This window comes from Chelonia mydas, chromosome 9, assembly GCF_015237465.2.
Source record: "Chelonia mydas isolate rCheMyd1 chromosome 9, rCheMyd1.pri.v2, whole genome shotgun sequence".
Lineage (NCBI taxonomy): Eukaryota > Metazoa > Chordata > Testudines > Cheloniidae > Chelonia > Chelonia mydas.
This window is the reverse complement of record NC_057855.1, coordinates 32,358,674-32,373,704: the sequence shown is the minus strand read 5'-3', so window position 1 is coordinate 32,373,704 and position 15,031 is coordinate 32,358,674. Positions and strand designations below refer to the sequence as shown.

General features: G+C 41.0%; 2 protein-coding genes across 5 annotated transcripts in view; one reads left to right on the top strand and one right to left on the bottom strand.

The window, feature by feature from the left end:
• Positions 1 to 11,288, top strand: part of LOC119567050 — a 30,445-nt gene extending 19,157 nt beyond the window's left edge. Inside the window, exons 8-12 of one of the 3 annotated variants that reach the window (XM_043521912.1) lie at positions 1,228 to 1,338; positions 5,223 to 5,358; positions 7,268 to 7,374; positions 8,534 to 8,646; positions 10,457 to 11,288. In XM_043521912.1, the coding sequence (XP_043377847.1) occupies positions 1,228 to 1,338; positions 5,223 to 5,358; positions 7,268 to 7,374; positions 8,534 to 8,646; positions 10,457 to 10,489 (500 nt within the window). In that variant the 3' untranslated portion in view covers positions 10,490 to 11,288. Of the gene's footprint in view, positions 1 to 1,227; positions 1,339 to 5,222; positions 5,359 to 7,267; positions 7,375 to 8,533; positions 9,519 to 10,456 lie in introns of those variants that run through there. The other 2 variants (XM_037908743.2, XM_037908744.2) reach the window with 2 other exon arrangements.
• The window catches only part of LOC114018255, a 70,270-nt gene that overhangs the window by 46,256 nt on the left and 8,983 nt on the right, over positions 1 to 15,031 (bottom strand). For both annotated transcript variants that reach the window (XM_043521913.1, XM_043521914.1), the window contains one exon: positions 14,081 to 14,218. In XM_043521913.1, the coding sequence (XP_043377848.1) occupies positions 14,081 to 14,218 (138 nt within the window). The remainder of the gene's footprint in view (positions 1 to 14,080; positions 14,219 to 15,031) is intronic.

Genomic DNA, 15,031 nt, shown 5'->3' with positions numbered 1-15,031 from the left:
AAATGAGTTTAATCTGAAGGATTAAATATGCAAGTGCTAATAATAAAATGTGTCTAGAATCCAAATTTAAACATGAAAAAATAATTTGCGCTAAAAACCAATTTTGTTTTGTAAATACCCTTTATTGTTTAATTTTGCTCCCATTGTTTAACGTTTACATATTTATCCCCTTGACTGAGAAAGGATCTTTGCGATTTGGCCAGAAACATTTAAGCAGCTATGTATTTATACCTAAAAGCAAAATCACTATGAATAAAAGTAGTGAAATTTGCATTTGGGAAGCACATAAATAACTTAATAACTTATAAAACATCCATTAACATCAATTTGTTTCAGAGACTATTTAAGTTTGGAAAGTAATTCAAACTACTGTCCTTGGGGTCAATTCACTCCTTGAACTTCAAGCCCCTGATGATGATTAGTGTACCTGGAGCAGCCACAGTAGCTGCATAAACTGTCCACACCACTCTCTCTGCCAGGGATCCCTGCTCTACCTGGGGATGGCCAAATGCAGCCCCCAAAACAAGCATGGCAGCCTAAAGGTGGTGGGGAAGTAGAGTGGTCAAGACACTTTCTATATTGCAATGAACATTTTCTGCAAATATTTTTTTAAATTTTCATTTAAAAAGTCACTTTTGTATCAATGAAAGTGTTTTTGCATTTTTCGATCAACTGTAGCAGGGGAAGCCTGCATGTGAGATGTCCAAATTCAGCATCTCTCTCAGGCACAGCATCTTCCACTAAAATGACTCAGATGGCTAGAATTTAAGATGCTGCCTCCCTGCACAACTACTGGTGTGGCTGTCCCAGCAGACGCCGGGGGATGCAAGCTGCATTCCAAGGGTGAATCTGGCTATATGCTAGAGGAAGATAAATGGAGCATCAAAATAACGGTGAATGTACTGCGGTGTAAAAGATGCTCAAACTTTCCAAAACGACAATACTAGCTAAACTATAACAAGGGATATAAGAAATCAGAAATAAGCAAAAATAGCATAGAAACTTTGTGCTGAAATATGCAAACCTTCTCCCCCCTACAAAATTATCTCTGATGGAAAAAATTAATAGCTATGTAGATCCTTCTATGGTAAATGTCCCTCAGCATCCAGGACAATGTCAACTTGGGAGAGTGTATATATCAAATAATTAATACTGCACGTTCCAAAAAATTTTATATAACTCCATCAATTGGTAACTGTTTGAATGGCTGTTCTTATTTACAAACAGCAGACAAAGGTCTGGGTATCCACTCAACAGCTTCTGGCTTGAACATTGCTTCCAAAACAGGAAGCTCTAACACAGTGGAAAGTAGTATGAGGAAGGAAAAGAAAAGAAAAGGTACAGTTCAGTTTTGTGTGGTTTTGTTCTATTATACATAAGTCCTCATCATTGTAGTATCTGAAAACCTTCCAATAGCACATTAAGCAATGTGGTTACCATCTGTCATGCGTGGTTCGGTTCTCCTGCTTCCCCCGCCCCATCATTAGATTTTAAGGCCGGGGGGTGGGGATGGGTCCTATGATAATCTAGTCTCACCTCCCTCCTGCATGACACGGGCCATAGAATTTCACCTAGTGCTTTTTACATCTAGCACAACAAGGTGTGGTGTCTTTTAGAAAGACAACCAATCTTGATTTAAAGCCCCCATCATCCTCCCTCTCTCACTTCTGCTCTTGTCTCCAGTGTTTTTGTCACCACAACAAGCTAGTAATGGAAAAACCTTCCCACAGAGTACTGCTTTCCAGTTTGAAAAAGGCCTTTTTGACTGTCATATAGGCTAGATCATCCACTGAGGCCCACCCCTGATAAACAGTGGGGTACAGTTGCACTAGGCCAGAAATAGCACTAGGAGACAAAATGCTTCCCAGAGCTCCCTGGTGCACCATGGGAGTGTGCTTGCTACTACACTACTGGGGTATAATTCACTACCTCTGTCCACCAGTTCTGTGCAGGCTGGTGTGAAGGGCAGCAAGGTTGTAGCCCTACTTCATCCTCAACTGCTATAGAGCACTGTATGCCACAAGGGAGTAGTCCCTATGTTGCCCTGAGCTCCAGGACAGCAATCCAGACTGGTCCTTGTGAAGGCAACAAAAGGGGTGGGAAAGGCTCCCAACAGCCCTCTGCCCTTGACCTGGCTGTGCACTTTCATAAGAGGTAGGCAAGATCTGACCCATAGTGTTGCACTGTGATTATTAAAACCACAATTAAACAACACGCAAGTGGCCTGGTCTGGTCTTGTGTTTCCAGGCAGAGATGTTCTGACAAAGGAGAACTCTATTTCTCATTATTCCTCTTTTGTACAGATCATTTCAAAATTGGGTTTTCAGTCTTGAACAGTTAACCATAGATATTGTAGAAGAACCACTGATGTGCTCTTTTACTCTGTTAAGTAACTATAAAAATGACATTGTGGAATTCCATTTTGATTGTCTCTCTCTGACTCCAGATCTCTCATGTTCAGTTTACAAGTAAAAAGATGTTTTTCCTCTCAGTGCTGTAAAAGCATCTTGGGATTTGAAAGTCAAGCTGAATTTTTTCATTCCTGTACATCAGCAACAGGAATCCAGACCCAGCTGATTGTATAAGTGTATACTGACCAACAGGGATGAATTAGTTGTGACCATGAAGGTGGTCGGGAACTTGGTAAGAAGTGATTATTATCTAATAGATTTCAAGAGCCTTTAGAAAGGAGGACATGAGAACAACAAAACAAGGACACTGAACTTCAGAAAGGCAGATTTCAACCGACTCTCAGAAATAGTAGGTACGGTCCCATGGAAAACCAATTAGGAAGAAAAGGAGTTAAAGAGGGCTGGTAGTTCTTAAAAGATGTAATACTGGAGGCTCAACACCAAGCTCTTCCGACATAGAGGAAAGATAAGAAGAGCCACAAGATGCCAATATGGGTGCACAAGGACCTTTTATCAATCTAAAAACCAAAAGGGACACATACAGGAAGGAGTGGCATGTCACCCAAGGAAGTATACACGGGAATAGCATGAGCGTATAGAGACAAAATCAGGAAAGCCAAGGCAAAGAATGAGTTACAGCTGGCAAAAAATGTTAAAGACCAATAGGAAGGAGTTCTTCAATCAGACAAAAAAGAAAGATCAAGGACAGTGTGGGTCCACTGCTCAATGGAGAAGGTGAGCTGGTAATGGAAGATAATAGGGAGGCAGAGCTGTTCAATGCTACTTTGCTTCAGTCTTCTCACAAAAAATAACATGTGACCGGATGACTAGTGAAGTTACCATAGACAATAAAGGGGAAGGGATGCAGATCAGGATAAGTAAAGAACACGTCAGATCTTCTGATCAATTTGAATGAATTCAAATCAGCAGGGCCGGACAAATACTATTCACCGGAGGATGCTGAAGAAATCTCGGAGCCACTGGCAATAAACTCATGGATGACAGGAGAGGTCCCGGAAGACTGGAGAAGGTCTAATATAGTGCCCATCTTTAAAAAGGAGGAGCCAGGAAACTATAGACCAGTCAGCTTAACTTCAATACCTGGGAAGCTTCTAAAGCAATGTATAAAACATTCAATTTGTGAATACCTGGGGGATGAAGTGATAATCACTAGCAGCCAGCATGGATTTAGCAAGAACAAATCATGCCAAACCAGCTTGATTTACTTCTTTAACAGGGTAACTGATTTGGTTGGTAATGGGAATATACCTGGACTTCAGCAAGGCTTTTGACAGTTCCACATGACACTTGGATAAATAAGCTGAAGAAATGTGGGCTCGACAGAACTACCATTAAGTTGATACATAATTGATTAAACAGGCACAAATAAAGAGTGACTACTAATGGAATGGTGTTGGATTAGAGGGAGGTCTCAAGTGGGTTCCACAGAAATCAGTTCTGGGTCCGGTGTTGTTTAACATCTTTATTAATGACCTGGATGTAGGTATTTATCAAGCATATTTATGTAGCATATTCATCAAGTTTGCAGATGACACAAAGGTGGTGGTGGGGTTTCCCTCACCTCCAGTCAGTAGGCAGAGAACGAGGGAGGGTCGTGCGAGCCACAACTTAACAATAAAAGAACCGCATGTGGCTCGTGAGCCACAGTTTGGCCACCCCTGGGCAGGAGATTTTAAAAAAAACATAAGGAAGTACTTCTTCACATTGTGCACTGTCCACGTGTGGAAATCTTTGCCAGGAGATTTGTGAAGGCCAAAATGATAACAGGGTTCAAAAAAGTAGATAAATTCATGGAGGATAAGTCCATTAATGGCTATTAACCAGATGGGCAAGGATACAACACCAAGCTCTGAGTGTCCCTCGCCTCTCTTTGCCAGAAACTGTGAGTGGATGACAGCGGATGTATTATTTGATAATTACCTGTTCTGTTCATTCCCTCCGAAGCATCTGGCATTGACCACTGTTGGAAGACAGGGTGGACCACTGGTCTGACCATTACACATGGCTTAGAACTAATTTACACTGGATTTATAACTCACACTGCTGTTTGTCACCATTATTCTTAATCAAAAACATGCAACTACATACGGTAGGCTACATTTGGTCTAACATCTTTATCAGCTATATGGAAATTATCCAGTGAATTGCTTCGCTGGTATAAGTAAGTCTCCAAACCATGCTTCTCCAATTGTTTTGCAGCTTAACATGAACCACCATAATGTGTGATCAATAATAAGTAAGGTTAAGATTTTGTCAGTTATTTTGTCAGTTATTTTTACTATAAATAACCAACAGGTCATGGGCTTCTGTGAATTTTTGTTTTATTGCCTGTGACCTGTCGGTGACTTTTACTAAAAACAATGAGTGGGAGAACTGAAGCCCGAGCCCCGTGGGAGGTAAGAGAGCCCAAGCCCTGCTGCAGGGGCAGGGGAGTTGAGCACCTGCTGCCACCACAGTTGACAGCTCTGGGATCCTCACTGCAGCCCCAGCAGCTCAGAACTCCGGGGTCCCCACCACCTGTGGCAGCTGATGACTCTGTGTGCCCCCGCAACCCATGGCTTCTGGAGCTCCGGGACCAGTGGCTGAAAGCTCCAGGACCCCCCTTCGCCCATGGGTTTTGCCTGTGCAATTGATAAGCATGTATGTTTGCTGGAGCTATTTAGTTTAAAAATGTGTCCCCTACTATTAGCATAGCACGTGCAGAATTTAGCACGTAGCTCCTGTTGCTATTAGAGTCATACCCCTAATACAGGGTGTTCCCAGAATAATCGCGGGGTTTTTTTCTTGCAGGAACTAAAAAAAAAAAAGAAAAGAAAACTGAAGTTGGCCCATGGTTAGTTAAATTGCATTTGGCTGATAATGGCATAGATGGAAGAGGAAAGGGAGGAGAAAAGATGGTCTTGGAGTTCACTCAGTTTTTAACTTAGTAAGTTATAAGTTACAAAGGTGGGGGTGCCTTTTTTTCTTTTACTAGATTCAGAAACGTGTGTTTGGAGAATGTCTGTCTGTTTTTTTGCTCCAAAATGAGTACTAGTAACCATTGGCTTTGCCCCTCAAATATTCTGCATGCCACATATCTGAAGCATGTAGGTATGGCATAGAGTATAGTGTGAGTGCTCTGACTCTATCTGGAAGGATCTTAGAAATACATACATCTAAGCCAGAGGTGGGCAAACTATGGCCCGCAGGACACAGCCGGCCCAGGGGACCATCCTGCCCGGTTCTTGAGCTCCCTGCCGGGGTGGCTAGCCCCTGGTCCCTCCCCTGCTGTCTCCTGCAGCCACATGGGCAACGCGGCTGGCTCCGGCCATGGTGGTGACGCAGCTGCCAGTCCTTCTGCTCTGAACAGCATGGTAAGGGGGTGAGGAGTGGGGGGTTGGATAAGGGGTACGTGGTCCCAGGGGGCAGTCAGGGGGCAGGGGGCGGAGGTTCTGGGGGGAGCTGGTTAGGGGACGGGGAACAGGATGGGTTGGATAGGATGGGAGTCCAAGGGGGCCTGTCAGGGGTCGGGGGTATGGATAGGGGTCGGAGCAGTCAGGGGACAGGGAGGGTTGGATGGGGGGGCAGTTAGGGGTGGGAGATCCCGGGAGGGGGCAGTCAGAGGACAAGGAGCAGTGGGGGGGTTGGATGGGGTGGAGGTTATGGGGACGCAGTCAGAGGACAGGGAGCGGTTGCATAGGTGTCGGAGTCTCAGGGGGCCTTTCAGGGGGCGGGGGTGTGGATAGGGGTCAGGGCAGTCAGGGGACAGGGAGCGGGGGGGGCGGTCGGATGGGGGTAATGAGTCCTGGGCGGGGAGGGGGGCGGTCAGGGGACAAGCAGCAGGAGGCGTTGGATGGGTCTGGAGTTCTGAGGGGGGTAGTCAGGGGACAGGAAGTGGGAGGGGGCAGAGACCAGGCTGTTTGGGGAGGCACAGCCTTCCCTACCCGGCCCTCCATAGAGTTTCGCAATCCTGATGTGGCCCTCGGGCCAAAAAAGTCCCCCCTCCGCCCCCGATCTAAGCTCTCCCCAGATTCAGTTTTGCTGTCAAAGTTCCTAGAGTATCCAGTGATTTCACCTCTACAGGGTGATGTTTCAGTTTTGATTAAGAGGTGAAAAAAGACAAATGACAGAGATGTTTATTCTGTCAAATACCATAGTGACTGGATACTAACTCTTCAGTCTCCACTGCCGAGCTCGCGAAGATTTTTGGCCATTTGAGATAAATTTTACTGGGTGAAATTCTATAGGCTGTGTTATGCAGGTCAAGATGGTCATAATGGTCTCTTCTGGTCTTAAAAACTATAATTTTTTGTTATAATCAGTTTTTGCAAAGCCCAGTCATAACTTCCTGAAATAGAAACGTATTGTGAAAATGCTGGTAGGTCTTTATTTACAGCTACCCAAACAGCACTGGCCATTATAATGCATTAATTTTCTCCCCTGAAATAATACTATGGAACTGACCTCTCACATGCTTTGAACTCAATGGGAATCCAATAGATGGAATCAGGCAGTGTTATTTGTGTTTATTACTGAGGATTTCTATTCAAATTATTAGCTAAAAAAGAATCATAGTGAAGAAGTGCACACATTTTCTAAAAGGAAACCTATAAGAGGAGCCATGTACTCATTTGGGGGCTATCCAAAGCCCTCTAAATCAATGAGAGTAATGGCTTTGGATCAGGTCACTAGACAGAAGAATTATCAAAGAATGATGGCTTTTGTTTCAGTTGTTTAACAATATGTCTTTGGCATTAATTACATTCTACATTAAAATACTTGTATTTTATTTACTAATGTATAACATTGTTTTTTACTTACAGCAGATTTCAGTTTTTTGTTGTTCTTAAATGCAGCCTAATCAAACACTCTGAACACTTGATAGAACTTGATCTAGATGGCAACGCTATAGGAGAACTTTGTGCAACTGACATCCTGGAAGCTCTTACGGAGAGGAAAAAAGGTGGAGTGTCTCCAACTTCAGTCCATAAGCTTTAAAAATTACTTTACTTATTATTTAGGTGTTCATCAGGGTGTTTATACAAAGGATATGAGGAATGTTATATGTTAGTTAAATTTCTATGCAAATTCAGTACTATTTAAAATACAATACAACCTTGAGTATCTTAGAGAATTATCAGTGTAACAGATGTCAGGGGAAAAGACCCTGTTATGGAAAATTGAGCTTTGTGTACTTATATTTGCGTGAATGCAAGGTACAAGTCAGAAAAAGGATCCAAATCCTGAAAATGTCTATGTATGCTATATCTGCTATACATGGGGAAAAGCAAATGGGGGAAAAACAGCCACCAGGGTTGTGGAGAGAGCTGGAATGTGTGTGAAGGTTCACGACTGGTGAGGGAATGGGAATAAGGAGGTGCAACAGCAAGGAACTGTTAGGAGTTATGCAGCACTGGGGAGGGTTAGAAAGGAGGCAGATACAGCAGCTGAAAATGGCTGCTGGCATTTCTATAAAAGATAAGTAATACATCAGTACATATGATATGGTTATTACAGGATTACTAAAGTCATATAAATGACTTGTTCTAATTTATACTTTAGTAATCCTGTAATAACCATATCATATGTACTGATGTATTACTTATCTTTTATAGAAATGCCAGCAGCCATTCCTTAACCAATCGTGAACTTTCACACACTCCGGCTCTCGCCCCAACCCTGGTGGCTGTTTACCCCATCTGCTCCTTCCCATTTGCTGGTTCTCCCACATCCCATGGAACTGTGATTTAGTATTTGGCAACGTAAAAAAAAAAAAAAAATGCTGTTCTGTCTATAGTTCAAATATTTTTGCTCTCAAGAATTATTGCTGTGTGGCAGTCATTTGTCAATCAGAAGAGAACTGCAAACTTCAAGACCTTTTTAAATCAGACAGATGTGATGTTCTGTGTGAGAGGAAAATATCTGGAGGGAGAAATGCTGTTCTGTTGGCAGGTCAATAGAAAACAGTGAAGAAAAATAGAAATCACAGTGGAATTTGATTGTGGGAAACACTTCATTATTACATCAGTGAATATTTCTGTGAGCTAGAGAGGGTTGAAAAAAAGGATATTTAGTTTTTGATACTCGAAAATAGGAAACTATATTCTTCATTGTGTCAACAGACAAGATGCCAGGCTTAAATATTAAGGTTACACCACAGATTTCCTCAAATACTTTCAAGTCAATTTTCAAGAACAGCAAGAAGCTTAAATCAACTAAAAAGAGAATGAAAAAGGTATGTACTTACTGCTTTTCCAGCCTTTACATTAACAGAAAAGCTTCACCATGATTCTTGTTCTTAATGAAAAAAAAAATCACGTAAATAGATTCTGATCTGAAGGTTTTACTTCACTTAAGGCTTGTCTACACTTAAAAGGCTGCAGTGGCCTCCTGTCAGCATGGGTAGCATCTTCACTGAAGCGCTACAGTGGTGCAGCTGTATCAGTACAGTTGAGCCGCTGCATCCTTTTAAGTGAAGAAAAGCCCTAACTTCTGCCCACAGCCCCATGTTCTATTCATAATTCCGCAAGATCTGGATGTTTCTGCTAAAATGATCAGCAGAGAAATAATTAGGTGCTGATATTTAAATTGTTATTATTAGGATTCAGAATCAACACCTCATTCAGAAACAAGTGCAGTTCACATCCTCAGAGCAATTGCTCTCCTTCATGATTTTGCCTCAGAATCCCATTGTAGTAGTTGTTTGCCTAGCAACATGACTCCTACATGGGCACTGTGCAGGGCACTGTGCAGGCACAGTTGGAGCATTGTTAGTAAGTAATCCTTTATCAGAATGCCTGTCTGCTGTTCCCTCCCACGCAGTGGAGATGGTTCCCTCCTACCCACCACCACATGCACTGCACAAATCTTCCTATCCTGGGTCTTAATTGACCCAGAGAGCTGTGTAAATTGTGGGCTAGATATTCAGCCCTAAACTAAGAGAGGGAAAATGTTACAGTAGTCCAGCTGCCATCAAATCATAGAAGACGCTTGGTATGCTGTTCTCTTGTTTGAATTCCTCTTTGTAATGGTACTTGCCTTGAGAAACTGGACTACATAGTGGGAGCACTATGGAAAAGGAACAATGCTGGAAGAACAGAGGAGTAAATCCACTCAACTATATAGTTGTACCAGTTCTGTTTCTGACATGAAAAATGTAAAGCCAAAATTTAATGTCCAGATTACAAAGACATGTCATGCTCCAAATTCAGATTTTATTTTTAATAAAATTTCACATATCGTAACAGTAATAGAAATGGTTATTTTTTTTAAATAAAATCAATTTTTGTTGGGATTTAAATATAATCCACTGTTTCTAATCCAAATACTGCACCACTGTGCCAGTGCATGAGAACCAAAAAGACCCTAGATAATTTTTATTTGCACTGTCTAAGCAGAGTGAAATTCAAATAATCAACGGTATGAGGGCTTTTCTACACTTGGACATTTTCTGAAATAGCTATCCTGAATAATTCTTCAAGAATAATTATTTCAATATAATGGCCCAGGTGGACACTCTTATTCCAGAATAAGAATGCCTTTTTCTAATTTAACTCTAGAAATAGTTTGGTTTAGAATAATTTAATTATTCTGGGATAGCTGTTCCAGTACATTTCCAATTCTTGAAAAGCTCTTGGCCCTGGTCCTGCATTCCACCGATGCAGGGACCCACTGAAATCAATGGAGATCTTCATGACTCAGGAATTTGTTCACATGGATCAAAATGCAAGACCAGTGTCTAAATGGTAGCAAGTAAAACTGACTTTTAAAATTATTTTAAATTTAATAATTTAAAGTGCTATTAAAGAAACTTAATTTTTAAAAAATCATTTTGAACCGGACAGTGTCTTATTAAAGTTTGTTTTAAAACAATATGAGGAAAAAAGACATCAGACTTTGAAAATAAAAATACAGAAACTGCTAATTGTTGTCCATTTCTCATTAACATTTTTAAGGCCTACTTCAAACACTTCAGGCACATCAGACTTTGAAAATAAAAATACAGAAACTGCTAATTGTTGTCCATTTCTCATTAACATTTTTAGGGCCTACTTCAAACACTTCAGGCACATAAGTAGTGCCACTGAAGTCAACAAGACTACTTGTGTGCTACTACTTGTGTGCGTACGCAAAACCATTTTCAAGATTGAGACCTCAGTATAACTTATTTCAGATACACCAATAATGTATTCATTTAGAGTAAGATTGTAACACCCTATACCTTGGGAGGAGGCACCCTGGAACCCCCATATTCCTCATTTTTATATAATCATGATCTTACGTATAAAGCATACCTTGTAAGGTATCGGGGGAAAGGTTATGATCTGCTGAAAGTCATTTCTCTATCCATATATGTATATCATTAATGCATATGAAGTTATGAGAATTGTGTTGTATGGTAGTCACTAAAACATGCATTAAAGTTAGGGAATCAGCCAGATATTAGCTCCCCAGAGGCAACAGCAAGGAAAGTAGCCAACACCAGGGCGGGGTGTCAATCAACCCATCAACAACCATTGTCCAGTAAGGGAGCTACAATGCAATGACTCAGCTGCATGAGGCCACACCAGGGGAATTGCTCAACCTTGCCTGGAGACTCAGCAATGCACCCAGACATGCATGGACTTGTGTTTTCCAAGCACATGGACTGAAGATATAAAACCCAACACAGGGGGCCCATGCTGAGCCTTTCTCCTTCACTCACCTACGCTGCAAGCAACAAGGACACTCTAAAGACTCCAGCTGAGGGGACTGGCTCAGCTTTCAAGAGTGAAATCTGTGTACTATGAACTGCAATGTCCAGTGGGGTGAGAAAAACTGCTTAATCTACATGTTGCCCAGTCTAATAGGGTTGAGAGTTTAGACTGCATGCTTAGTTTCCACAATAAAATAAAATATAACTCTGACTTTTTGCCTATCACTTAATATCACTTAAAATCTATTTTTGTAGTCAATAAATTTGATTAACTGTTTATCTTTACCAGTGAGTTTGTATGAAGTATGTGGCAAAACTGATCAGGTTTGCAAAGACTGGTGTATATCCACTTTCCATTGATGAAGTGGTGAACCAATTAATAAATTTGGACTGCTCATCTTGAGCAGTTTTGCAGTTCTCAAACTGTGGATTTGTGTCTCCAGAAATAATATGCTTGTTAACTGCAAAAATGTTTTAAAATAAATTTATATATAGAGGTGAGAAATAACAGACCTCAACCCTATTGTCCTTCTGCAAATTTGTGTACACAGAGTCAATCCCTTACCTCTCTCTAAAAGTGCAAAGTTTCAGAAAGTTCAATGAATAGAAGATTGTTGGGGGCAGAATAGATCTGGACAAGAAGGAGAAGTCCGGAGATAAATGTGAGAAGGGAGGGACAGGCAGTAGAAACAAAAGTGAAACTGTTTGAGCAGCATATTCCAGAAGTCTTGAGGTCTTTCTGAGTGTAGCCTTCATTGACTTGAGATCTACCATACCGATCTCTCAGTAGAAGGGAAAACCTATAATAGCAGCAGGCCGTAAAAGAGACCCAGTTTGGGAATAAGAACCATTCAAGAAATGTATGTTTGCTGACGATGTTTTAAAGAAAGTCACACCAGTGAACCAGTGGAAGTCACTTAAGTACTTGGATTTAGAGACTGTTGAAGTGATAATCTCACTTAACAGCAGTGGCTTCTTCTGCCGGTGTAGAAAGAATACTTTAGTTAAATAAAACAATTTAAATGTCTGTCTGGTGATGTTCTCCTCCTAATACAGCATGGCAAGAAAATACTCCTAATATTAATGATTAACCTGTTGAATTGGAGATAGTTCACCTCCCAGTGACTTCATAAATATCTGCTTCATTTACCTTTTGGTAAATGAAATAACCAATCATTCATTTTCTGATATAGCTGTAAAACTAATCTGAAAAATTTTCAAAATAAATCACTTTAAAAATGTATAGTGTGTACCTTCTAAAAATGAAACCTACATCTAGCTCTGAGTTGTGAAGAATATGTATTAAAGTTATAACAACCAACAAGAATGCACTTTTATGTAGAAATCAATGACTAAATTCAGCCGTCTTGACTAGTGAGTAAATCATTATTTAAATCATAATTTAAATCAAATCCACCCTGCGTGGTTCCCTGACTTTTTAAATACTGTTCTCATATGTCTAGATTATTTTTCAATATGCTCCACCATATGAAAACAATTTAAAGAAAAAATTGTTACTTATACAGACACTAAATATTTTTTCATTAGTTATACTTCTTTGAGGACAAAGATGCAGCTGTTTTAAAGCAGAATGATGATCACTAAAATAGAGCAGACCCAAGTGTAAGTTGTATCTTATGTTTTGTTTCTATAATTACTGCTGGCAAAAATGGGAGTTGCGTACATTCATCAGTCACACATACTTTATAAATGATTAGTCTGTACATTGCCTAGTAAAGAAATCAGTCAGAACATATTCCCAGGAGCTTCAGTGTACCCATGCAAGGAATATTAAAAATATCAGAAACTATACTCCTTTCAATGTGCCAAGAATTTAGAAATCATCTCCCATTCAGACTAATAAATGAGATATATTCCTATCAATACATACTATTTATAAAAAACAGATCATGTGGATCTTTAATGTCTAAGGTCAGGGCCTTTGTTTCACGTTTCAAGAAAAGCAGCACCAGTACTTCCTAGCATCAGTGGTTCAATACTAACTCAGAGAAGAATGCCACCTACTCAGTCAAAAACACCATCTCCTGCAGCACCTTGGGTTTTCCTTGGAGGTCTCATTCAAATATTTACTAGCCCAATGTTGCTAGTTTATGGGATATTTAAGAATGAAAGCCCAATGATTTTATGGCCGTGATCCTGCAACTGATCATGCATGGGCAGACAGTCCATCCATGCACTCTATCAGGATTGGGACTGAAACAGACACTATCAACTTGGAAATGACATTAGTCTGAAAATAATGTAAAAAATCCTAAAATAAAATCCAGTAATTGAAAGATGCTAGCAAAAAATATTTTTATTCTTTAAGTTTCTGTGCATTTGACAGCACTTGTGTATAGTCAATGTCACTCTGTTTCCCGGTATAATCAGTTTCGCTTTTGCTGGAAAGACTCCAATATCAAAAGGGAACCAGAAGGACCCTTATAAAAAATGTTTTACAGATTTTTAATTAAAAAGGTTCTGGGTCTCAAAACTGGATTTTTTAAAAATGTCCTTTTAAATACACATAAATGTATTTCTTATATATACTGGAGTTCCCACCCTCAACCCTGAATATAAGTTTAAACTGCTTCTTCTACATGGATCTAGCTGGCCTTATAAAGTTACAGGGCTGTTACCATTTTCTTTTGTTTGGTTGGTTTCTTGTTGTCCTTTCTATTCTGTTTGGTGCTCTTTTTCGTTTCTTATCCCTGATTGGGTAATCCATAGCACCTGATGTCTGAAACGCTGCACAGCAATAAGGAAAAGGCAGGAAAACCTAGCAGTCTGTTTAGAATCTACCCAGCAACCCAAAAAGGTGGGAGAGGGTCATCTGACCCCAGTGGCAAAATCTGCCCAGTAACTAAAGACTATATAAGGACTCAACAGAGTATGCTTCGTGTTACCCATCCCAATGACAGACTGTGCCTGCTCCACCTAACACCAGAGAAGACAGAAAATAGAAGACACCTACCTGTTCCTGAAACCTCTGTTCCTGCTCCGGTGTTCCTGTCCCGTGGTTCCCAAGTTCCTGATTTGTGGCTCCTGGTCGGGGGTTCCTGTTCCCGTATTGTCCGGTCCCGGTCTGACATCGTTGAGTTCCTGAGCAAGACTGAGTAAAGTAGATTACTTTACTTTGTTATTTGTAACCCACATTGTTTTGGTTTTGGGGCCAGGCTTAAGGCCAATTGGGTGTTAAACCTCTGAATGCTTTTTTAATAAATCCGACTTGTTTGTTTTAAACCTTTAACTGTGAGTAGTGGTTGTCCTTGGGGGACTGCCATAGTTGACAGATGCTAATTTAAGGGACTAACCTGTAAGGGAGGGGATCCTTAATAAAGATTTCTCCTAGAAATAGAAAAATTCCTGTAACATTTGGCGACCGCAACAGGACCATTAACGGCTGTCCCTTAGAGAACTGTGAATTGTTATTCCCTCCTTCCCTATTTTATGTTTGTTATAGTCTACTCAGGAAATGTTTAAGTAGGGTCCAGAGACTCTGTGGGTGGGAGCACTGACAGTTTGGTCGATTGCTTTCTTAGTGGGATCCAAAAATTTCATAATAGCAGGCACTAGCACTGGCCAGTGAGCGCTGCTTGAGCCTTTGGTAATTTTATACAGCAGGCATCACACTGCTGTTGAGCGCTGCTAAGATCTGTACAGCAGCCACACTGGGGTGTGCAATGCTTGAGCTTTGATCAGCTCTGTGTAGCAGGCATCAGCACAGATTGCTGGACACTGCTGAGCTCGTGTGAGTTCTGGGTAAGCAGAGGCTCGGACTTGGAAAAGTCCAGTGAGTGCTGCTGGAGAAGAAGAGGCCAGCACGGTTAGCTGGTAGGTACTGCTTGAGCTTTGGTAGCTCTGGGAAAGGCAGGCTCCAACTAAAGAGAGTCCGGTGAGCACTGCTCACAGCCACAGAGGTTGT